Source organism: Lynx canadensis, chromosome D3 (genome assembly GCF_007474595.2).
Source record: "Lynx canadensis isolate LIC74 chromosome D3, mLynCan4.pri.v2, whole genome shotgun sequence".
NCBI classification, from domain to species: Eukaryota; Metazoa; Chordata; class Mammalia; order Carnivora; family Felidae; genus Lynx; species Lynx canadensis.
Window position 1 is genome coordinate 64,799,577 of NC_044314.2, and position 24,217 is coordinate 64,823,793.

At 46.0% G+C, this 24,217-nt stretch overlaps 2 protein-coding genes across 4 annotated transcripts in view; one reads left to right on the forward strand and one right to left on the reverse strand.

Moving 5' to 3' along the window:
• PI4KA (phosphatidylinositol 4-kinase alpha) overlaps positions 1-24,217 on the reverse strand; it is a 111,506-nt gene that overhangs the window by 49,845 nt on the left and 37,444 nt on the right. For both annotated transcript variants that reach the window (XM_030292318.1, XM_030292320.1), the window contains exons 15-19: positions 24,068-24,163; positions 23,518-23,701; positions 22,962-23,065; positions 20,417-20,585; positions 18,162-18,212 (exon numbers count right to left, since the gene is read on the reverse strand). In XM_030292318.1, the coding sequence (XP_030148178.1) occupies positions 18,162-18,212; positions 20,417-20,585; positions 22,962-23,065; positions 23,518-23,701; positions 24,068-24,163 (604 nt within the window). The remainder of the gene's footprint in view (positions 1-18,161; positions 18,213-20,416; positions 20,586-22,961; positions 23,066-23,517; positions 23,702-24,067; positions 24,164-24,217) is intronic.
• Positions 1,690-13,633, forward strand: SERPIND1 (serpin family D member 1). Of its 2 annotated transcripts, XM_030292333.1 has the most exons (5): positions 1,690-1,752; positions 5,228-6,123; positions 10,158-10,431; positions 12,389-12,533; positions 13,442-13,633. In XM_030292333.1, the coding sequence occupies exons 2-5, from the start codon at positions 5,244-5,246 to the stop codon at positions 13,631-13,633; spliced, it is 1,491 nt and encodes a 496-aa protein (XP_030148193.1). In that variant the 5' UTR covers positions 1,690-1,752; positions 5,228-5,243. The 2 variants fall into 2 exon arrangements, with proteins under 2 accessions (XP_030148193.1, XP_030148192.1); XM_030292332.1 differs by lacking the exon at positions 1,690-1,752 and having other exon boundaries at positions 5,205-6,123.

Sequence of the window (24,217 nt, forward strand, 5' to 3'; positions counted from 1 at the left end):
CCTGGAGCAGATTATTAGATCCCTGAAGATTCCAGACAGAGGTAATGGACACTCTGAGCCAGCGTAATGGTGCCCACACTGAAGTCCTAGTACTGAGTAGGAACGATGAAGATTCTGAGAAAGCAACGTGTGAGTAAAAGCTAGTGAGTGCTAACCTAGACCCAAATCCAGCCACTCTTGCCAGGTCTTGAACACAATGGACAACCCTTTACATGCCAGAAATTTCTCAAAATGAGTAACACACAGACGCCCTGCTATGGGCTCCTTAAGAGCACCTACAGAGTCCCCAGAGAGTTATGTTCTCTCTTTAGAGGGTCTCTGGGTGACAAACACACTCTCAGGTACCAAAATCAGGGAGCAGCACTCTGTGACAAGTTGGTCTTCTAGGCAATCCAGAACATTCCTATAATAACATTTTATTTATTTATTTATTTATTTATTTATTTATTTAGTGAGAGAGAGAGACAGAGGGAGAGGGAGAGATGGCGGGGAGAGATGAGGGAGGGGGGAGAGATGGAGGGAGGGAGGAAGGGGGAGAGAGAGGGAGAGAGGGGGAGGGGGGGAAGAGGAAGAGAGAGAGAGAGAGAGAGAGAGAGAGAGAGAGAGAGAAAATCTTAAGCAAGCTCCACACACACTCAGCATGGAGTGTGACGCAGGGCTCAATTCCACAACCCTGGGATCATGACCTGAGCCAAAACCAAGAGTCATATGCTCAACCAACTCAACCAATTGAGCCACCCAGGTACTCCAATGATGTTTTTATTTATTTATTTATTTATTTATTTATTTATTTATTTATTTATTAAAAAAAAATTTTTTTAATGTTTTTATTTATTTTTGAGACAGGGAGAGACAGAACATGAACAGAGGAGGGTCAGAGAGAGGGAGACACAGAATCCGAAACAGGCTCCAGGCCCTGAGCTGTCAGCACAGAGCCCAACGTGGGGCTCGAACTCAGGGACCACGAGCTCATGACCTGAGCCAAAGTCGGCCGCTTAACCGACTGAGCCACCCAGGCACCCCTAAAACTAATTTTAAAGAGTGATCCTAGCCCCACAGATCCCTGTGAATGCCTAGGACCTGAAGTTTGGGAAGCACTGTTTGGTAATACCCTATCTGTCCTGCAATGGACATGGGATCTGGGCTGCAAGCCTGGCACAGAACACAGTGAGTGAACCCTGACTGAAGAAAGTTCGGTGCCAAGGTCTCCTTATGTTATAAATCACTAATCTCATTCCCTTCCTTCACTTTTCACAGAGGGACATGCTAATAGAAGCATGGGGACATGTGCCTAGTAGCCGCATTAGCCCTGGAGACCAGGGCCAGGTCAGACATGGAGATCATCCCAGTGGGAGAATTCAAAGCTAGAGGGCAGGCAGAGGGCCTCTGCTTTCAGGGGAACATTATAGCTACCCCCAATGCAACCAAGCCTCCAGAGCTCTGAAGAGTATGTCAATTATGGGGTGGCTTCAGCAAGGACTGTGTCCACAAGCACATTGACACAGTGACAAATCAGGCCTTCAAAACACCAGCTGCACCAGAACTGGGGCAGAGAAGTCAGAAGTCACTCAGCAGAGATCAAAGACACAGCCGAGGGGGTTTGTGCTGACAAAGCTAGTTGAATGGTGTTTGATTTGGGACATATTTACTTTGGAAAATACCCAATACCAGCCCAGCATCAAAGTTCATATTGAAACCCTGCTGGTGACCTTGGCTCATTTCATCTCTGCCACACTTCTCAGAAGCACAGAGGTGAGTTGGGTTTCTGACATTTCTGCTGATTATAAACTCTTATTTGTGGTGGTTAGAGATGGGTAACTGGTGCATTTCTCTATCAAACTACAAGTTCAAAAGCTTTCTACATCATCCTAAAAATGGAAAAATGTTTTTATTTTTTAGTCTGCCTATTGTAACATTCGTCAGTTACGTTTTTGAGACAATTGACAAAATTGGAACAGGAACTAGAATAAAGTATTGTGCCTATGTTAGATTATTTTAAATGGATAACTGTACTATGATGGTGCATGAAAATATCCTTGTCCTTAGGCACTTTTGCCTAAAATATTAGAATTTAAAGTGAGAGGGATGTACAAGTGACCTATTGTCAGAAAGTTCAGAAAAAAAAGAGTATACATGTGTGCCTGTGTGCACACCCATACACACACACACACACACACACACACACACATGCATACACACGGAGAGAACCATAAAGCAACTGTTCTAAAATACAAAAGCTGGTGAAATCTGGGTGTACAGGGATTGTTTTTTATGCTGATCTTTCAACTTCTGTAAGTTTGAAGTTATTCTAAAATGAAAGATTTTTTAAAAAAACTTTAGGCAGTTACTTCTCTCCCAACACATCTGCCCTCTTGGGGCCTGAAGACACACCCTGGAGGGACTAGGGTGTCCAGATGTTATGCTCTGATGCGTGATCAAAAAGGCCAAACCTGTTCCATACAATTGGCATGAGAAAGCGCCATATAAAGTTCCCAGAAAAGCAAACTTTTGAATGATTTACCTTTAAAAAATATTGCTTCTCTTCAAAGATAGTCATCTGGATTTAAACACAACTTAGTGATAGTTTTAAAGTGTCTTATATAAGTCAATAAATTTCATATATAAAAAAAAATAAAGTGTCTTATATAATTCTTAATAAATGGCAAAATGACAGGAAGATGGGCCTTTTAGATCCTTAATTTAAAAAAAATTTTAATACTTATTTACTTTTGAGAGAGAGAGAGGCAGAGACAGAGACAGAATATGAGCCGGGGAGGGGAAGACAGAGAGGGAGACACAGAATCCGAAGCAGGCTCCAGGCTCTGAGCTGTCAGCACAGACGCCGAAGCAGGGCTTGAACCCAGGAACCGTGAGATCATGACCTGAGCTGAAGTTGGACACTTAACCGACTGAGCCACCCAGGTGCCCCTTAGATCCTTAATTTTAATCCACAAACAATATCAAAGAGCTTTTCTCCTTCCTCTAATAAGGGAATAATGAACACTATTTTTGGCTTTTTATCAGATAATGCAGAAACAGGGTATAAGAAGCTTCCAAATATACTACATGAATACATGAAAAAAACATGAATGTCTTCATCTCTGCCTCCTTATCTGGTCTCAGATTCCTTTTCCTGAACTCTTACTCATTCACGTTACTGTTGTTGTTTTTAACCTTGTTTTTATCTGAGAAGGATCCTTTTAAGTGCAGCCTAGAAAGGAGACTTTCATCACGTTGCTCACTTCTCTTTTTACAGTGTACTGCTATCAATATTCACGCCCAATTCTGTCTGGAAATTGGGCCCAGTTCTACCTGTAGCCAGACACATTAGAAGTTGTTTCCCGCAAGTGGGATAGGTGTGCAGCATGGTAGCCTCAGCTGGGTGCTGGTGGGGTGGGGGGGCGGTGTGGGGCTGGAAAAGACAGCGGACATTTTCGAAGTCAGAAACTGTGATTTGCCCTCTCCAAAATGTGTGATTCAAAAGTCTCTTGGTGGTGATTAGAACAGCATTTGAGCCGACTATTTTCACAGTACCATAGGGGAAGACCCAACCAAGGAGGGAGACTAGGGGGCAGAGAAACTAGTCCTGGTGCTTCCAGGCAAACAGGTGGAGGTTCCACTGCCATGTATAGTGACACAAGGCTCAGTATTCTGGTATGTAAAATGCTGGAAGGATGAAGTTAAGTTGCACAGATGAAGTTCCTTGTATAGCACCTGGCATTCAGCAGACATTCTATCAAGAGCCACTGCTGTCATCAACATCAACAAAACCAAGAGCATCCCAAGTGGGGTATCTGTATAGCTAGCCCCATTTCCAGGCCTAACAAGTCCAAATATTTATTTAACAGGTGCCAGTAACTCTTATCTGGCTTGGACTAGAAGCAGATATTCTGGTGATCAAATATCTACCTAATGGGAGATGGTTACACACACACACACAAACAAACACACACACACACACACACACCAAACTTTACAAGACACAATTCTTCCATCTGGTCTCTTCAGAAGTGATGCTGGGATCACGTGTGATGGTGTAGCATTAAAAATGCCTGCTGTCCCAGAGAAACACAGAAGCATCAAATGATAGTTCATCTACCCAGGATGTAATTATTACACAGGAAGTAAGCAAGAGAAAGGTAAAGCCATTGGTAGGTAAAACTGATTTGACAAATCAAGGCACATCCTTCCTTGGAACAAGGCAAGGGATGGGTAGATAAAGACAGGCTTACTTACCACAGCATATATATTAAAAATTTACCTGGTTGATTTCAATAAAGGGACTGCCCCTCAGGCCTTTTAGTAAGAGCTGACATTACCCTAACACAGACCTTCTAAGTCTGGTAAGATTATTTCTAATTCAATGCTAGAAGCAGTTAAGTAAGAAAGTTTTAGTAGTTCTCCTGCTAGCAGTGGGAGCCAAGTAACAGATGCAAAGAAGACAGCACATCTACGGTAAGCCATATAACCTCACAGCTTCTGGGGCTCCAGGGGAAAGACGAGCCACCAGTCACCTTTCATTAGGCACCCAGAGGATCACTACATTACGACAAATTCCAAATCTTATGCAAATTACACAACCCCAAAATAATGACACAAATTTCACATTATCTTTAGGATATCTGTTTTCAGAAAAGCCTGGCCCGCATACATTTTGCAACATCTCCACTCAGGCCCCACCTCTTGGTGAAGCTTGGTGAAGCTCTCCTGGCACCCTGCTCCTACCACAGGAAGCAGAGCTGCACCGCAGCTCTGCACCCCTACCTGCTTTGGTAGTGTCCTTATGAGAGCCCCGTGCTTTATTGCACATCTGCTCCCCATCAGGCGGGCAGAACCCCTTGGTGGGGGAGACCTTTGTGCCTCCCGTGCCTAAAATATGTTGTTTGGAAACAGGAGACAAAGTTTAGTGAATGAATGAAAAAGAAACTCCCTGGGAATGCTAAGCCCCCCAGGATTCTATATGGTTTTAGTTTTGCAAACCTTAAAGAAGGGATTCTCAAGTAGGGTCCACAGATCCTTCAGGCAGGTTTATGAAACCACACAAAATATTAGTTACCTGTTTATCTTCACCAGTTTCTCTTAAAGTTCATGATCCTAAAATGGTTAAACACTCTGACTCCCAGGGCACCTTCCTGGGTCAAAACCCAGACGACTGCTTGTCATCTGAGCAGTGTGGTAGCAGGTCCATGAGGCCACCTCTCACCATGTCATTGGTTTTCTCTCCCAGCTTTAGCTCTGCCAAAATGAAATGCCCATTCCAACCCCTCATCATTTCTCTCATCCTAACGTCTATATGTGGGAGCAACAGCCTGGCTGGTCAGCTTGAGAAAGGAGGGGAAGATTCTATATCCGCAGACCCCCAATGGGGGCAGTTAAATAGCAAAAACCTGAGCATGCCCCTTCTCCCTGCTGACTTCCACAAGGAAAATACGGTCACCAACGACTGGATCCCAGAGGGGGAGGAGGACGAGGACTATCTGGACCTGGAGAAGATATTCAGTGAAGATGATGACTATATTGACATCATCGATGCGGTTTCGCCAACCGATTCAGAGGCTGGCGAAGGGAACATCCTCCAGCTCTTCCAAGGCAAGAGCCGAATCCAGCGTCTCAACATCCTCAATGCAAAGTTCGCTTTCAACCTTTACAGAGCACTGAAGGAGCAGGTGCGTCCTTCCGACAACATCTTTATAGCCCCAGTGGGCATTTCCACCGCCATGGGTATGATTTCCTTTGGCCTGCAGGGGGAGACCTATGAACAAGTGCACTCGATTTTGCATTTTAAAGACTTTGTCAATGCCAGCAGCAAGTATGAGATCATGACCATTCACAATCTCTTCCGTAAGCTGACTCATCGCCTCTTCAGGAGGAATTTTGGGTACACACTGAGGTCGGTCAATGATCTTTATGTCCAGAAGCAATTTCCAATCCTGGATGACTTCAAAAGGAAAGTAAAAGAGTACTACTTTGCGGAGGCCCAGGAGGCTAACTTCTCAGACCCTGCCTTCATATCGAAAACCAATAACCACATTCTGAAGCTCACCAAGGGTCTCATAAAAGACGCTCTGGAGAATATAGACCCAGCTACTCAGATAATGATTCTAAACTGCATCTACTTTAAAGGTAAGAATAGCTGGAGCACCTGGGTGACTCAGTCGGTTAAGCATCCGACTTTGGCTCAGGTTAGAATCTCATGGTTCGTGGGTTTGAGCCCTACGTTGGGCTCTGTGCTGACAGCTCAGAGCCTGGAGCCTGCTTCCACATGTGCTCTCTCTCTTTCAAAAATAAATAAACATTAAAAAAAGAAAAATTTAAAGGTAAGAATAGCTTAAGTTTCTCAAAACAAATTCGCAACATACTTTTAGTGCACAGATGGACTGAACATCAAGAACTATATTCTAGAGGCTCCTGGGTGGCTCAGTCAGTGGAGTGTCTGACTTCAGCTCAGATCATTGTCTCATTGTTCGTGGGTTCAAGCCCCACATTGGGCTCCATGCTGACAGCGTGGAGCCTGCTTGGATTCTCTCTCTCTTCTCCCCTCTCTGCCCCTCTCCCATTCATAATAAATAAACTATACAAAGTATTTAAAAAAAAATGTTCTAGCTCTGATTTATCCAGGAAACCAAGACACAGGTTAGCTCACAGGGAAGATGAGGATGGGGTGATGGTGGCAGCTGACACTGAGCCCTAACTCTGTGCTTTATGCTCACTGAATCTCCACCAAAACCTTGTTATTAGTGTTGCATGTTACAGATGGAGCCACTAAGGCACAGAGAAGTAAAATGAGGCTCCCAGGGCACACAGTCAATTAAGGGCAGAGCCAAGGTTGTCCCAGGTTGCTTTGTTAAATTGGAAGAAAAAATGGAAAACCTTTTTAGAATTTGGCCAGCCTAGATTTGAGGGTTTTTGGGGTGTTTTTTTTCATCTCCTTCCCCAATTATTGGTAAGCAGGAATATGGACAAGAGGCTGAAGACAGATGTCTGAAAACTGTTCAGCTTGACTAACTGACATGAACACCTGCAACTCCTTTTTGGGATACTTATGCACTAATGGGCAGGAGGGGGCGGGGAAATATACTATTATTTCTAGACCAACTGTTCTGCGCCAGGCAAGAAAGGAGGACATTCCCCAACCCCACATCACTATGCACATAGGACCCCTGGGATCCTAGAAATAAATTGGCAATGGACTTGTAAAACCCAAACCTCTTTCATAGTGCCCTCACTGGGACCTGAACCAGAAGAAACCTCTATCCCACTCTACAAGCCTAGAGAGCCAGAGGGCAGACACAAGGAATGAGTCTATATCTCAACGACTCATGGTGACACACAATCACTCTCCTCTCTGCCACCAAGAACTGGCAGGCACCAGCTAGAGTCAGTCCCCCAGGCCTGGGAGGCCACGCTTCTTCGCTACTTAGCTCCAGTGTTGGTTATAGCAGCCCAGGGAGGTGAAGGACAGGAGACCTCTCTTGGCTGCTGCTCTGAGGTGGTGGGGCTGCTGAAGGTAAGCCGAGACCTCCTCACAGCTGTGTCAGGTAGGCATTCTGCCAGATGGGCAAAGTAGGGCTGAAGCAGCCAAGACCACAGGAGGGACATGGAGGCTGAGCCAGGTCCCTGGGCTTCCCCCCCAAATGCCAGGCACACCGCTGGCCTTGTGGTGGGTAGATCAAAGGCTGAGGCTCTAGCAGGCTTGTGACAGACACACACACACACACACACACATGAACTATATATACAGTGAACACATACATATAATTTTTATTACTGGCTGTAAGTATGTCTTTTGAAGTGAGCAAACTGGAGTGTAAGCCCTGGCCTCACCACTCCCTATTCATGTGGCCTCAGGAAAGTCATTCAATGTCTCTGCGACTCAGTTTCCTCACCTTTATCACAGAGATGATAACATCTACTCTACCAGGGCTGTGTGCAGGACTGCAAGAGACAGTGATACAGTGCTAGCCCAGTATGTGGAATGTGGCAGGAGTTTAATGAACTTGAATGAGTAAAACTGCAGATGTCAATGTCATATAATATATTAAGTAGGTATGATATTGCTAGTGATGTTTACTCTGCTTCTATGGGCAACTAACCTATGTTTAGGAATGGCTTTAGAACAGCCAGTGTAAGCTACTTGGGCAGCATCAAGGCCCTCAGTCTTACTGGTCTGTGGGGCACCCTGGACACGAATGCCTATGCATTAGGCTAGCTGGATGATTGGGAATAGACAGAGAAACACAGCAGCAAGCCACTCGTGCTAGCATGGGCTTCAGAAATAACTAGGACAGTCAGTTTATGACCTCCTGCACACAGTGACCAGTGTAATGCCAAAGGGCAAAAGTGGCAAATATATGTGCGTCCTTTTCCCCTCATGTTGGATAGTCACTTAATTTAGTGTTGGAACCAGAGGGATGAAATGCTAATAGGAGTTAGTCTTTCATTGATGCTTATCAAAAGAAAGGAAGGTCTAGAGGTGTATTTTATTTTATTTTACTTTATTTTATTTTATTTTATTTTATTTTATTTTATTTTGAGAGAAAGAGAGTGTGTGTGGGAGTGGGGGAGGGGCAGAGGGAGAGAGGGAGAGAGAGAATCTTGGGCTCCGCACCCAGCTCAGATCTAACACAGGGCTCAAAGTCATGACCGTGAGATCATGACCTGAGCCAAAATCAAGAGTCGGACACTTAACTGACTGAGCCACCCAGACATCCCTAGAAGTGTAATTTTAATCACCAGCTTCTAAATCTGTTACTAATTTGATTTTTAATTACAAATGTTATAACCACATTGCAAAGCCAATAAAAACAGAGGTTGGGCCTCAGGAGGAAGTCAGAAGAATCCTAGGAGACATGTGACAGCTCCAGCAGAAGGGTAGTGACATCCGTGGTTGCAACAACCTGGGGGCAGGGGGAAGCACCCCTGGCATCTCAGGGGCAAAGGTCAAGGATGCTGCTAAACACCCTACAAGGCAGGACAGCCCCCACAACAGAGAACTGCCCAAATGTCAACAGTGCTGAGGCCGAGAAGCCTGGGGCAGAGGCCCGCACAGGGAGAAGGAAACCTAGCTCCCATCACAGGCAGGCAGTTTAAACCTCCTCCTAAAGAACCTCCAGCTTACCTCATCCCAGCAGTTCTAACTACCAACTGGAAACCTAGAACAAGTTACTTAGCCTCTTTGTGCCTCTGCTTCCTTGTCTGTAAAACAGGGCTAATAATAAAAAGCATGCACCTCATATGGTTGCTAGGAGGAAGGAATGAGTGATCCAGGAGAGATGCTTAGGGGAACGCAGGCACACTGCCAGTTCTCCATTGTCAGTCAGCAGTCATTAGTAGCTACCAGCACCTTAGAGCTAAAAGAGAGGCGTGCTTATTCCTGGATACAGTGTTACACCGGAATTTTTTTTTTTTTTTTTTAGTTTAGTTATTTATTTTGAGAGAATAAGAGTGAGAGAGAGTGTGTGTGTGCAAACGAGGAAGGGGGGCAGAGAGAGAGAGGGAGACAAAGAATCCCTGGCACGCTCTGTGCTATTAGCATAGAGCCTGACCTGGGGCTTGATCTCACAAACCATGAGATCATGACCTGAATGGAAATCAAGAGTCGGATGCTTAACCGACTGAGCTATGTAGACACCCCACACCTAAATCTGATGTGAAGATCTGATGGCATCATCAGTGTGTGCAGCTAGTCCCTATGGAATCGCAGAGTGGAAAGGATGAAAGCCATCAAACTAGAGCTGTCATGAGAAAAAAGCTACTCTTTTTATAGATCAACAACAAGCAGAGGTCCAGGCAAGTTAGGCATCTTGCTAGAGTCAAACAACTAGTTAGTGCCTGCATCTACACCAGAATTCATTCCAGTCTATTTCTCTACCATTATCACGCTTCCTACAAGTATGTTAGCATTCTGACCTTCTTGGAATCATTTAGAACAGTGGTCCTCAAAGTGTGGTCTCTGGACCAGGAGCATCAGCATCACCTGGGAACTTGTTAGAAATCCAAGTTCTTGGCTCAAATCAGACCTACAGAACCAGGGACACTGGGGGTGGGCCCTGTAGCCAGAACAAGTCCTTTGGGTGTTTCTGTTGCACACTTACATGTGTGGACCACTGCTTTAAAATAACATTTTAATAAAAGCCTTGTTCTTGTTGACTTTACAGGATCCTGGGTGAATAAATTCCCAGTAGAAATGACACACAACCACAACTTCCGACTCAATGAACGAGAAGTAGTCAAAGTTTCCATGATGCAGACCAAGGGGAACTTTCTGGCTGCAAATGACCAGGAGCTGGACTGTGATGTCCTGCGGCTGGAGTATGTGGGGGGCATCAGCATGCTAATTGTGGTCCCTCACAAGCTGTCTGGGATGAAGACCCTTGAGACACAGCTGACACCACAGGTGGTGGAGAGATGGCAGAAAAGCATGACAAACAGGTACTTTAATTTGAATGTCCTTTTGATCTCTGGGAGGCTGGGAGAGCCCAGGAATACTGGGAACTTTGGTCATTTTAAGAAGGAAGCTGTGTGCACAAAAAAAACAAGAACTGTTACACTGGGTCACTCTTGTTAATTCAGACCAAATTTCCTGCTCAGTGAGAAGTAATCAGAAAGCATCTGTGAGAAACACATCTGCCTTCCCTATGACAGTTTCAGAAGTGAGGGGCAGGTGACTTTGTGCCAGTATGGAAACAATCCTGGCTCTGCCATCTAGTTGCTCTGTGGCTTTGAGCCCTGGCTTTGTCATCCGTAAAGGTAGCATGATTCCATGATTTCCCAGGGTCACAGAGAGAAATAAATAGAAATGTAATATTGAGCATCCCTCACAGCGCCTGGTGCCTGAGAGGTGTTCAACAAAGATGAGCTTGCCCTTTCCTGAGCAGGAAATCCTGTGGTCCTTGTAGCCTATTAAGGACATGTCATTCATGATTTTCCTCTTACTATTTATTACTCCATAGACAAAACTACAGGTTTTAAATATTTACTATGACTATTAGAGGATCATGGCAGAAAGAATAAAAAAGTTGTTTTTCTGCTTTATTAAATACTGGCTAGGCCCATATTAAGATATGAATTTGGTTCAGATTTCCTTTTGGGACAAAAATACAAAGAAATGAGGGATGCCTGGGTGGCTCAGTCGGTTGAGCATCTGACTCTTGATTTCGGCTCAGGTCATGATGCCAGGGTCATGGGATTGAGCCCCATGTTGGGCTCTGAGCTCAGCATATGGCCTGCTTGAGATCCTCTCTCTCTCTCTCTCTCTCTCTCTCTCTCTCTCTCTCTCTCTCTCTCTCTCAAAAAGAAAACAAAAAAAAGTCCCTCTTGTGCCTGCATCCTTCTTAACCTCACTGCCATGACCTCCTACCCTGAGCCAGGAAGGCCTAACCAGCCTATCCATTCCATTCCTCAAGCCACCCCGCACTGGCCTCCAAACAGCATTCCCAAAACACCCTCCCACTCCACCTCCTCTTCTCATAAGCTCTCTGTGGGCCCCCTGCCCATGGGATGTGGCCTAGCTTCTTGGCTAGGCCCAAAGACACAGCCCCCATCTGACCTGCTCCAGCCCTCTTCCTCTTTCCTCCCCACCTGCCAAGTGCCCCATTGTACCCCAGCCATACCACAGCCTTAAGCTCCCTCCAGGCTTTGCTCATACCATCTCTCAAGCTGTGGGCAGCCTCCAGGCCACAGGAATATCCCTCCTCCCCATCCCCTGTTGGATGGCTCCAGTACTTAGATCTATTCTAGTTGTTCAGACATTATCATACCACCTTTACAATTCTGTTGCTTCACACAAGTGAGTACTGGCTTGGCAAAAGGGAAGCAAACTCTTGAAAAGGGGGACCATGCCTGATGTCCTCTTTATCTCCTTCATGTGCTGGACTTGGCCCTATGGGCACTAGAGTTGCTGTTTATCAATAAGGACTGAATGTGTTGAGGCAAGGACTGAGAACATTTAGCACTGTCTGGCAAATGAAGGCTTCTTTTTTCAGTACACTGACCAGATATTTAATTGCTTACTTAACGAAATAAGAAATGCCTAAAATCAAGGACCCAAACAAGAGAATTATTTTAGATACCCTCAAACCACAAACCAGTAACCATTCTGCTGCTGGCCAGGAAGGCAGGATGTGAATCCCACAGTATGGAGGAAATGACTGCACAGTACTAACCATATCTCCATTTTAAGGAACTGGAATCATAATGGATGGTCTCTCTCAAATCCTCAACTGACAGTACTAGGATGTGAATTTTAAGAAGTGCTGCATTAATTCTGTGGTAAAAGCAACCTGGGGTTGGTGGGAGAAAGGTAGGTTGTGGACATCTGAGGGAAAGACATGATTCTTGTATAACTTGTGGTTCAATAAAACTGGGCCCCCTTTCCTTCTCTGATCAGAACTCGAGAGGTGCTTCTGCCTAAATTCAAGCTGGAGAAGAACTACAACCTGGTGGAGGCCCTGAAGTCAATGGGGGTCACAGCGCTGTTTGACAAAGACAGCAATATGGCAGGAATCTCAGACCACAGGATCACCATCGATCTGGTAATCTCTCCCCTTGTCCACCCTCTGCACCTGACCCCAGGATCTTCCCCCAGCAAAGCCTCCCTCCTGCCTCACATGACTTCACAGCTCAGGGGTGCTGGGTCTGCTCTCCCTGGGTCTGTCAGGCACTGAGTGGGCAGGGTAGTCTGTTTTAGGGAGCACCATGGTAGCCCCCATTCCCACTGACAGCAGAAAGAGATGGGGTGTGTGCTCCAATCTGTGAAATACCTACACCCAGCTGAATCATGAAAGGCTCATTAAATACATGCAGAGACACTGCATGACCTGCATGCTGAACTTAACACAACCACAGACACTTCACAAAAAAAAAGAGAGAATACCAGTCCAAACAACATGCAGATCGAGGCCCAACCCTTCTGGCAATGCACCTAGAGCTGCTCTCTTGCTGGCAGACCACTCATACTGTCACCACTATGAGCGACTGTAATGTTGGAGTTTAAAGATACACACTGTTTAGGGGCGCCTGGGTGGCTCAGTTGGTTAAATGTCTGACTTTGGCTCAGGTCATGATCTCATGGTTTGTGAGTTTGAGCCACATATCAGTGTCTGTGCTGGCAGCTCAGAGCCTGGAGCCTGCTTCGTATTCTGTGTCTCCCTTTCTGTCAGTCCCTCTCCCACTCACAATTTGTCTCTCTCAATCTTGCAAAAATAAACAAACATTAAAAAAAAAAAAGATACACAGTTTACACAACACAGCTTCTGAGCACAATTACTGCACCTGGAAGGAGGTGAGCAAGACCTTCAAGGGTCCTTCTGACCAGCTGTGGTTTGGGCCTTGTATGTGGTCTTTCCACCCTGAATGAAAGGAGACTCCACTCTATTCTCTATCCCTCCCTCTGTGTGCCCACTGATGGGATCTGACAACTTTCCTTTCCATTTTCAAACAGTTCAAGCACCAAGGTACCATCATGGTGAATGAAGAGGGCACCCAAGCTGCCGCCGTGACCACTGTGGGGTTCATGCCACTGTCTACCCAAGTCCGTTTCACTGTCGACCGCCCCTTTCTGTTCCTCATCTATGAGCACCGCACCAGCTGCCTACTCTTCATGGGGAGAGTAGCCAACCCCACCATGTCCTAAAGGTGGAGGTCTGGGCATTTCAAGTGTTTTGGGGCCACTCTGTAATTCTGGTTCCATTCTAACAATGAGAACGGAGATGTTTTGCCATCATGGCTTTCATGGTTTATGCTACCATTCTGAAATCGAGGCCCATAGGAGACAAGAAATTTACAAACGACCAAGAAGCTCACTGGAATCAGTTCAGCACAGTGAATAATGCCAGCAGTTCATAGAAGTTAATGTACCTGTGACATGTCAGCTGTTACCTAGAGGGTGTCAACAACATACAGATGGGTTTACTTCCTCCTCCTCAGTGCAAACCTGTGGAGGTCCTGCCTGCACACCTCCTTCCCCTGCAGTCCCCGTCCTTGAGCATTTGGCTCTATTACTCAAATTACCAGCGCTCCTCATCTGAACACAGAACACAGAAATGAGCTGCAGGACTAATTTCTCACCTCTCCCAAGGCTGGTGCCTAGGACAGAAGCAACCTCATGACATTTAAGGGGTGCCCTGGGTGTTAGCGCTTCATTCTCTCAAGGTTCAACCTTCCGAATTGATGCTAAATGTCATCTATACTTCTGCTATCACCTCACTGCTGCCCAGAAGACAGCATGTACACATGGCCATGCTTCCTACTTAGCGATAAATAAATATCGCCACTTTTACTGTGTCTGTTATAATTCTCTATTTTTTCTCTATTGAGGCTCAAATAACTAAGAAAAGCCAAATTCAAAACAGCTGACATCCCTAGGAATGACAGAGGTTGACAATAAGCAACTTGAGTTCTTCACAGTGACTTATGTGCTACACATGGGGCATGTTCCTCAGGATCAGGATGTGGTGAGTGAGGGGGCAAAGATGTTGTGGATGGGGCTTTGTGGAAATTCCTGAAATGCTAGTCTTTAAGTGGGGCACATGCTTCAGCTTTATCCCTGGACACAGGGAGACCGTCAGACAACTTCCTATAGTAGGTCTGGTTTGAGAAAACAGGTGGCATCTGAGGAATATGTTTCCACATCCTTCGTTACTTGGATAAGACGAGTGGAATCCAAAAAGGCTGCTCAGAATTCAAGAGTGGGGGCACCTCTGCAGTCTGGGGATTATGGGCAGTGACAGGGAGAGCATCCCAAGTGCTGTGTGGCTAACTCTGACCCCCACAGCCCTGCAGGAGAGTTTTTCTCTTCCCTTTTCTGCAGAGGAGGAAGACCAGGGTTTGAGCACAGGTTGGTTTGACTCCAGGGTCACCCGTGGAGTCTTGTCATAGAGGGTTTTAGACCCAGTGAGACCAATTCCAGTTATGGGGCAGCAAAAGCAGAGCACCTCAGGCTCCCCGTGGTAGGGGGCGCTGTGATGGGTGTGCAGGCAGGTTATCACTGAGTCCTCATACCAGCTCTAGGGGTTCAAGCTGTTACCATCTTCTTTTGGCAGCTGAAGAAACAATTAAAGATCACAGAGGAAACATGATCTGTCCCAGGCCCTCCTGTTAACTCTTAATACACCTCTCTACCTGCTTCCTTCCCAGCTTCCTGAGATTAAATGCAAAATCTTGTGAAGAAATGCCTTTCTATGGAAAGAGAGGGCAAGGCTTTCAAAGGAGTCCATGACCTAAAATCTGTCAGTTCACAAACCTAATTTTACAGGCACTGAGAGAATAAATAACCTGCCCAAGGCTACAAAAATGACTAGTGGCACAGGTAAACTAACTCTCAGTGAAGTGCACAAATGTTTTCTGAGCAGGAAGCATATCTTATCAAATCACTGGTTTATGACAGTGGGGCACACAGGACTCTAAGCATTAGATACCTTTCAAGGTGCTTAATTAACACCTTGGCTAGACACCAAGAGAAGCAATTTAATCAGGATATTTCTAAAGAAATACTTTTCACAAACTTGCAGGTCAAAGATCACCAAACCTAAGCTCTGAAGGAGCCTCAGAGATCACATGACCTGGCCTCCAGTGACTCCCTCCAGACTCATAAGGTTACTGATAAGTCACTGATAAGCTGCATTTGGACAGACACCCAGGCTTCCTGCCCCAAACCCACTGGTTCTTCCACTGAACTAAGTACTTGGAGACACTCATCAAAAGATCCAAAACAGAGTACCTTTTTCCAAAAGCAAGGAAAGAAAGGAAAAAAAGAAAGAAAGAAAGAAAGAAAGGCAAACATTCTTTAAAAAACGCTTTGGAAACTAGTTTCTCCCAGAGGGTCCAAGGGGTAAACCAGAAAGCAAATACAAGATCCCATGATCTCTGTGCTCTTTGTTGAGCAATAGAATCAAATATTTGTTTCCTCCCCCATAATATAACCATTAACTTTTGTTAAGACTACAATACTTATTCTATTCATGTAAAAGGTCACTGCAGTGGAGTAAACAAAGTATTTTAAGTGAGTGTGTGCTTGCCTATCACTGCTAACAGTCATGCCTACACTGACCCAGCACTTCAGAGGTTCATCTCCATCTTTTTGAGAAGCTCTGTGAGCAGAGTAAGCATAGAGAAGCTGTGATGTTCACCCAGGATCACACACACAGTACCAGGAGTCCAACCCCGACGCTTGTGATCCTAAACCCTATGTATTCCCAACCAACCTCATCAGTCATTGCTCCCAGGAAGTGCAGAGTGCCCTCTATGAATTTCTTCTATGCATTTATTTAAACTCTAAATGATAACAGCTACACATGCTGTACCCATGTGCCTGGGTCACAGAATTCTGGTGTTCAAACTCACTAGAATTCACTGAATCGAGTGTCACCCCAAACATGCTCCCTGGCTGCCAAAACCTGCTCTCTCATGGAGCCTGCTGCCAGCCCTTCTTGCCTCTAATAGGCCAGAAGAGTGCCATGGACTTTATGCCCCTCACCTTTTCCTCCATCCAAACAAAGGATCCATGTACAGTGGTACTTCTAAAACACAATTGTACACTAGTCAATATCAAGTATAAAGAGAAAATGTTTATGTTTTTAAAAACCAATGGAGATGGTGATGAAAAATACTGTGGCTGAGAGTCTTGGCCATTCTCAAATCCTCAAAGCCTGTGGGAGAGCACCTGATCGCAGGTATGAAGGTGGTAAAATTCCCAAAGGGAAGTGAAAAGCCATGATTACAGGGAGGCAGCTACAGGTGGAAGCTACACAAGCAAACTTGTAGGCCCCCTTGTCCCCTCAGGCACATTCAGGAAAAGGAGACTGCCCTGACCCAGATGCAAGCAAATCAGCTCCTGCTCCAGAATTGGCTACTTACAGGGTGAGGGAGAAAGGAAAGGACAGGCAGAAGGAAGGTGAATAGAAGCAGAATGCACCACAATGTGCAACCTGTGACATCTTAAAGGTAAATGATAACAAACCAGTCAGTTTGTTATTTTTCACCCACCTTGGCCAGCTAAAATCAGACATCTAACGTCCCCAGATTCTGAGTGATGATGTAGAATGCAATAAGTACAGAAACTTAGATCAGCAGAGGTGCCTCTCTGTCCACCTGCCTGACCTCTAGGCCCCTGGGTCACCCTGGCAGCTTGGGAGGTCAGCCCCTTTGGCGTTCCATGTGAAGGGACATGCATGTGAGTGCTCAAGAGTCAAACTACTGGGGGTGGGGTGAAGTGGGAAGGAACTGGAAGGCAGAATCAAGGGCTTAACTAGAAGGTAGATTTAGTGGAAGCTAGAGAATCACAGATGAAAACAAATACTAGAACCTGGGGCCCTGACTTAGGACTGGCAGCTGGGAACGGAGAAAGGGGAAAACAACTTCTACAAAGGTCATATGGGAAGAGGTGGCTGTAGGTTAAGACAGGACAAAATGGAGACAGCCTCTCCACCATGAAAGTGCTATGGCAGAGGATGGGGCCTATGTTGGGAGCTGCCTACCATGGCAGTGGGCGGGACTGTACCCCAAAGTATGACCAGCCCACTGTGTCAACAATGCCCCCACGGAGCGCACTGAGGGCTGCAGCTCCAAGAACCAGGCACCGTGCAGAGGCCCCAGGACTCATCTCACTGGAGGGGACCGAGAGGGGATGGAAGCAGAGCCTGCCCACTGTCAGAGGCACCAGAACAGGTTGTGAGACACAGGACAAACCCAGAGTCACACCTCAGACTTGGGAGCCACACAAGAGGGAACCACAGTGTGTTTCCTGGTCAACTGGCGAGGCGGCTCAGGCAGAGCACGGAGAAAGGGAGTGAGGTGGTATGGCCACAGCAGGCACCTACCAATAGGACAGTCCCAGAACAGCTGTAGGTGGCAGAAACACCTCCAGAACAGCTGGAGGTGGCACATGTACAGAATCACTGCGGCCTCCACGCAGCATTCTGCTAAGGAATTTGCGGTGTACCACTAGGCACCACTGAAAATATGGTCACAGTATCTGAAGTTTAAAACCACTCAGTTGATGGGGGGTGGGAGGGAGGGGAGGGTAGGTGATGGGTATTGAAGAGGGCATCTTTTGGGATGAGCACTGGGTGTTGTATGGAAACCAATTTGACAATAAATTTCATATATCAAAAAAATAAAAAATAAAAAATGAAAATAAAACCACTCAGTTAATGAACACTCACCACAGCGATTACAGGAATGAGTACACCCAAGTTCCCCGCACTGCTAGAAGCCTAGAAAAGAATGGAATCGAGTCATCGGAAGCATGTATTTCTTTCATTAAAAGAGAAAAAAGACAAACATGGTGTTAATTTCAAAGAAATTATGAGATACATACAAAGCGATATATAAACATGCTCACCCAACATCATTTTAATAGCAAAAAAATGGGAAACATGTTAACCAGAATGATTACATAAATCATGGCCCCTGTGTATAATGAAATACCACACAGCTGTTAAAAAGACCGCTTTTGGGGCACCCAGGTGGCTTAGTCAGTTGAGCATCTGACTCAGTTTTGGCTCGGGTCATGATCTCATGGTTCGTGAGTTCAAGCCCTGCATCCCCTGCTTGGGATCATTTCTCTCCCCCTCTGTCTGCCCCTCCCCCATTCCTTTCTCTGTCTCTCAAAATAAATAAACTTGAAAAAAAAAAGACAACTCTCTGAAAAATATTTACTCATCCTTGGAAAGTCCCCACAGCAAAATCAGGATTTCAGAGTATGCTATGATATAATCCCAATTATGTAAAATAAATATATCTGCATAAAAAAATCTAGTAAGGAGGGCACCTGGGTGGCTCTGTCAGTCTCTGTCAGTTAAGTGTCCAACTTTAGCTCAGGTCATAATTTCACAGTTTGTGAGTTTGAGCCTCACTGACAGCTCAGAGCCTGGAGCCTACTTTGGATTCTGCAGTTCCTTCTCTGTCTGCTCCTCCCCCACTCATACGTTGTCTCTCTCTCTCTCTCTCACACAAAAATAAATAAACATTAAAAAATCTAGGAGGAAGTCTTTCAAAATTTCAGCAATGAGTAGAGGGATTATGGGTGCTTTTTACTTTATTAGTTATAGGTTTCTGCATCTTTTCTATAATAAACATATATTCTTTCCAAGTTATGGAAAATGTGGGGTTACTTAAAAAATAACTAGAAAAAAAATAAATAACTCTAAAAGGTAGGTTCCTGGAGGCTCCTGGGTGGCTTGGTTGGTAAAGCGTTCGACTTCAGCTCAGGTCATGATCTCACAGTTTGTGAGTTCAAGCTCCATGTCAGGTTTATGCTGACAGCTCAGAGCCCAGAGCCTTTCTCTGCTCCTCCCCTACTCATGTTATCTCTCTCTCTCTCTCTCAAAAATAAATAAACATTAAAAAAAATGTAAAAAAAGAAAAAAAGAAATCAGTCACCCAGATTACTGTCGGAGGAGTCCAGCAGAGGAAGGCTAAATTAGAGTGAAGGGTTTCAGAACCCCATATTGTACCAGCTACTCCCCCTTGGCCAAGATTTTCACACAGAGGGCTCCTTTTCATTTAGTTTCCAACTTAGCTGTCACCTCCTCAGAACCTCACACAGCCCGATCTAAAATGCCCCTCACCTCACTGTCCCGCTTTGTTTTTGCTGTCTGCAGGAGAAGGCAACTTGTCTGCCTACTCACTTCCATATCCCCAGCACCCACAAGGGTCAAGAAACTGTGGCCGATGGCCAAGTATGACCCACCACCTGTTCTTAGAAATAAAGTTTCACAGGAGCACAGCCACCCACCCATTCTTTAACTGGCTTTATGCCACCAGAAGAGAGCTTAGTTGCAGCAGAGACTATATGGCTCACAGAGCCTAAAACAAATATAATCTGGCCCTTTACAGAAAAGGTGAGCTGATCCCTGATCTAGGCACACAGTAGGCAAACAGCAACTGTCTGGGGAAGGGGAAGGGGAAGGGGAAGGGGAAGGGGAAGGGAAAGGAGAGGAGGGGAGGTGGGAGGAAAAGACAAAGGAAGACAAAGGTGGGGAGTCTGGAAGAGAGACTGGTGCCAACATGACATGTCAAAGGGGAGATGATGGGAAAGGAGGCTTAACCCACTTCAACCCCCCTATTCTGTCTATTTGGGACCTCGAGACCTGTCGTTTTGTCTGTTCCTGTGGACCTGTCTCCCTGGAGAGCCCAAGATTAGGTCAGATCGGGCCCTTCTCATGTTGTCACTGAGTTCTGATGACAGCCTCAGCCCCCTGACTTCATGATGACTGAGAGAAGAAAGAGTGGGGTCTGGGGGAATCCACACTAGGTTGCTGTCACTTACCACCCTGGGCTGAAGGAGGTAGCTGCTACTAGCCAGACATGGTCCTACAAAAAAACCACCCTCTCAGAATCCCTGAGAAGGAACCTTAACCCCTTTGTTCTTGCATTTTACCAGATGCCCCAGGGTGACTGTCCTCCTCCTGCCTACCTTCAGGGCAGGCCCCTTCTCACTGGCCCGCTCGCTGGCGCGCTTCCCCTCCAGCCCCAGCTGCACAAACAGCTCCAGCAGGTTCATGAGCAGCTCGTCCACAAGGTGCTCGTCCTGGATGTTGGCTGCAATGTTGGCCAGGGCATTGATCACTGCCAGGGAGCAGTGCCTGGTGGAGAGAGAAATGACAGCTGCCACAACACAAGGGCCTACACTGCAGGGGTGAGGCTGACTAACTCCTGCCTCATCACACCCCTCTCAGTGCCTGTGAACAGAGGAGCCCTCCAGAGGGGGATGAACCTCTCTGTGAACACCAGCTCCTAAAGGAAAGTCAGCTGCTATAGAAATGGCTTTAACCTCTCCAGACATGCATTAAGGACCTTGGGGAACTGTTTAGGTTCCAGGAATCCACACCTATGGAACTTGTGAAGGTCTTAGGATACTGTTTTCTGAGTGTCAAGAGCCCATTACATAGCTAAAATCCTGGCTGGACCCTGCTTTCCTTTCAAATTATAGGTACCCTTAATTCACTATTACCATCTATAAAACTTTCCTTTGATGATCAGCTTCTTCCCCACGCTACCTCCAGCCCACAGTATTAGCTCACATCAGACACTTAGGAAGCACTCAGTGGCTCTGGGACAACCTACATCAGGACAGTGCTGGCCCCACATAACCCCTGGACATGAAGCTGATGATGCCCTCCCCAGCCAGAGACAGCAAACCAGCAAGGCTGGCCTGGCTTCTGAAGGTGCTGGGGGCAGCCAGAGCCTGCCACTTGCATGCTATGTGACCCCAGGTGAGAGGCTCATCCCTGAGTAAAGCAGGAATAAAATAATTCCTTCTTCACAGGGTTTACGAGGAATGAAACACTCTGTGTGAAATACTGAGCACACCACACCGTCTGACCCCTGGAAATCTCTGAGCAAACAGCACCCCCTTCACAGACACGTGAAATCCTGGGAGGTAAGGGAAAATAAAAGCTTTCACTGGTAAGGAAGAGGACAAACCACTTCTAGTGGCAGTATCAGAAAAGGCTTAATGGAAGGGTGAACTGGAGTCAGAAGTTGAAGAGTTGGTGGGCATGGAGAAGGCCAAGTACTGCCCACAGCAGTAAGATAGAGGCAAGGGTCAGATGGAAAACAGCAGGGGCAAAGACACGGAGGAGAAGATGTGAAGGCCAAGGAGGTACAGGAGTCACTTTCAGGACAAGGAAGCAATGAGGGAAAGAGTTGTTTTGGTCCATGTGTCAGTTTCTTCACAGAGACCAGGATAGATAAAGGGGAGGTGAGCTGACTGCCTCCCTAAACTAGTCCTTAGGCTGTTCTGGTAGCCTAGGCTCTCAATGGAGGCAGTGAGAAGGCAAAGAAATGACAATGCCAAGAGCTTGCATTTATCGAGAGCTTTCCCACATATGATCTCAATTACCCACACAACTAGAGACAGGCATTCATTTGACAGATGAAAATATGGAGGCACAGAGAAGGTGAGATCATTTTTGGAGGTCACACAGCCACACTCCCACCCACTAAATTGACTCAGAATCTCAGAGCAAGGCCTGCATGTAACGATCAGGAAGGGAGACCATAAATGCCAACAAAAGGGCAACATCTCTTCCTCCCTGCCCCACTCTCTGTCCCTCTCTTCCCTTGATCTGTCAAACTCTATTGAGATCCTCCATATATGGAAAGATGTGCCCTGCCCTTATGACATTCCCAGTAAGGGGAAGGAATAGACAAGGAAGCATATCTTGGACTTCTGGAAAAACCAGCCAGACTTTACACAAATATCAAACATGTGAAGATGTAAAATGTCTACTCCCTTTGGCCCTCCAAATCCCACCCTTGGGAATCTATCCTGAGGAAAGCATCAGAGACACTCACAGATATGCAGCTATTAGATTGTTTAACGTAGCACTTGCCAGCAGAAAAACTGGAAAATAACATCCAAGCTAGGGACTAGTTAGAAATATCTCAGTGCTGGGGCACCTGGGTGGCTCACTTGGTTGGACGTCTGACTTTGGCTCAGGTCATGATCTCGCGGTCTGTGAGTTCAAGCCCCATATTGGGCTCTGTGCTGATAGCTCAGAACCTGGAGCCTGCCTCAGACTCTGTGTCTCCCTCTCTGCCCCTCGCCCACTCACGCTCTGTCTCTCTCTGTTTCAAAAATAAATAGACATTAAAAAAAAAAATCTCCATGCTGCTATATGATGGAACACTACACAGCCATTAAAGATGACAGGCATATGGAGGAACGTTAATGGCATGGCTTATGTGCTGTTACATAAAAAAGTGGGTAAGCTGGGTGGACACTATGAGCCTGTCTGGAGTCACGGAGGGTTTGGGGTAATGACACTGACATGGTCAGCTCCAGATGGCAGTCGCATGGGGTCTTTCCCTCCTGGTTGTGAATGCACTAATTTGAAGTACATAATGCTTTTGTAGGAAGAAAAGTTTATTCAAAAAATAAATCCCCAAACTTCACACTTTCAAAGACGGCTAAAAACTGTCATGATCTAAAGTGACAATGAGGTCTAGAGAGTTACCTATAGCCATGATCCTTGTAATCTTTAGTAGCTGAGTACACGACAGAGCTGGCCTTCACACTAATCTGCTGGAAGAGATTCCACACTTCCTGATAAATGTATTGCTGGAAGAGAGTGAGGGACAGTTAAACCATGTCATGACTTCTCCATGAAAGCACTCCTTGATACATGGAAAAGGCCCCATCATTCAGAGGGAAAGCTTCTGGAATCATGCATGGACCATAATAAGGCCCTGAAAGACCATCAAGGGCATCCATTCCTAAAGCTTTAGGCAAACCTCAAAGGCTAAAAGGGAGATGGTTTCAATGTAAATCCTATTACATGTTATTAACATCAGCATGAAATAAGTTTAAAGAAACCTCTCTTTTCCCTAGCTCTTATGGAACCATGATACTATTCTCTTTTACTTGGAAAAAATCTCCCTGTTCAATGTCAAGACAGTTGTGAGCATTTAATTCTACAGGGTAAATTTAATCTATTTTAACATTCCTGATAGTCAAAGGAGTGTAACAAAGCTTGCACAGGGTAGTGGGTTTCACAGCAGGTCCTGCCTTACGTTTCCGGTGATAACCAGGCAGCCTAGCTGGTCGATGATGAGAACGTCAAGGGGGGAAGGGGGCTGGCAGAATTTCTGTTGCAGGATCTGCAGAATCGGTTCCATGACCTTTGGAGTGTCCCTCAGGGCCACTGCAATGTGTCCTAAGGCTCGGATGGTGTGGTCAGGAATCAAGTGAGCGTCTCTATGGGAGGGAAGAACAGAGGCATTCTCAGAACAGTCCTCTGGGAAATGAAACCCAGAAGCTTCACAAGCTACAGCTAACAGGAACAAATGTTACCACAGTCATCTGACAGTGGCAGCCTGGAATTGTTAACTACCAGAAGAAACATAAAGTCCCTGGCACTGGGCAGTAAGACAGACATCTTTCTCTGCTCCCAAACAGTGGTCCAGGATTGATACTCTACGGTAGGTTTGAACTTAAATCCTGGGACAGATCTGATGCACAACTCCAGACTGCAAGAAAGAGCACAAACATGCAAGACACCGGGTGGCTCCCCAGGTAGCCCTGCAGGGAACACCTGGCTGCCCCCTCAGGGATGGGACATACTTGTCACTCTCCTGGGAGATGTAGAGCCGGTTGGAGAGGCTGGCCAGGAAGGCCTCCACGATCACTGGGTCCACAGTCAAGCCAGCTTTCAGGCACCTGGGACATAAGGAAACCCACACAGCACTGGGTATCAGAACAACAGATGAGTGT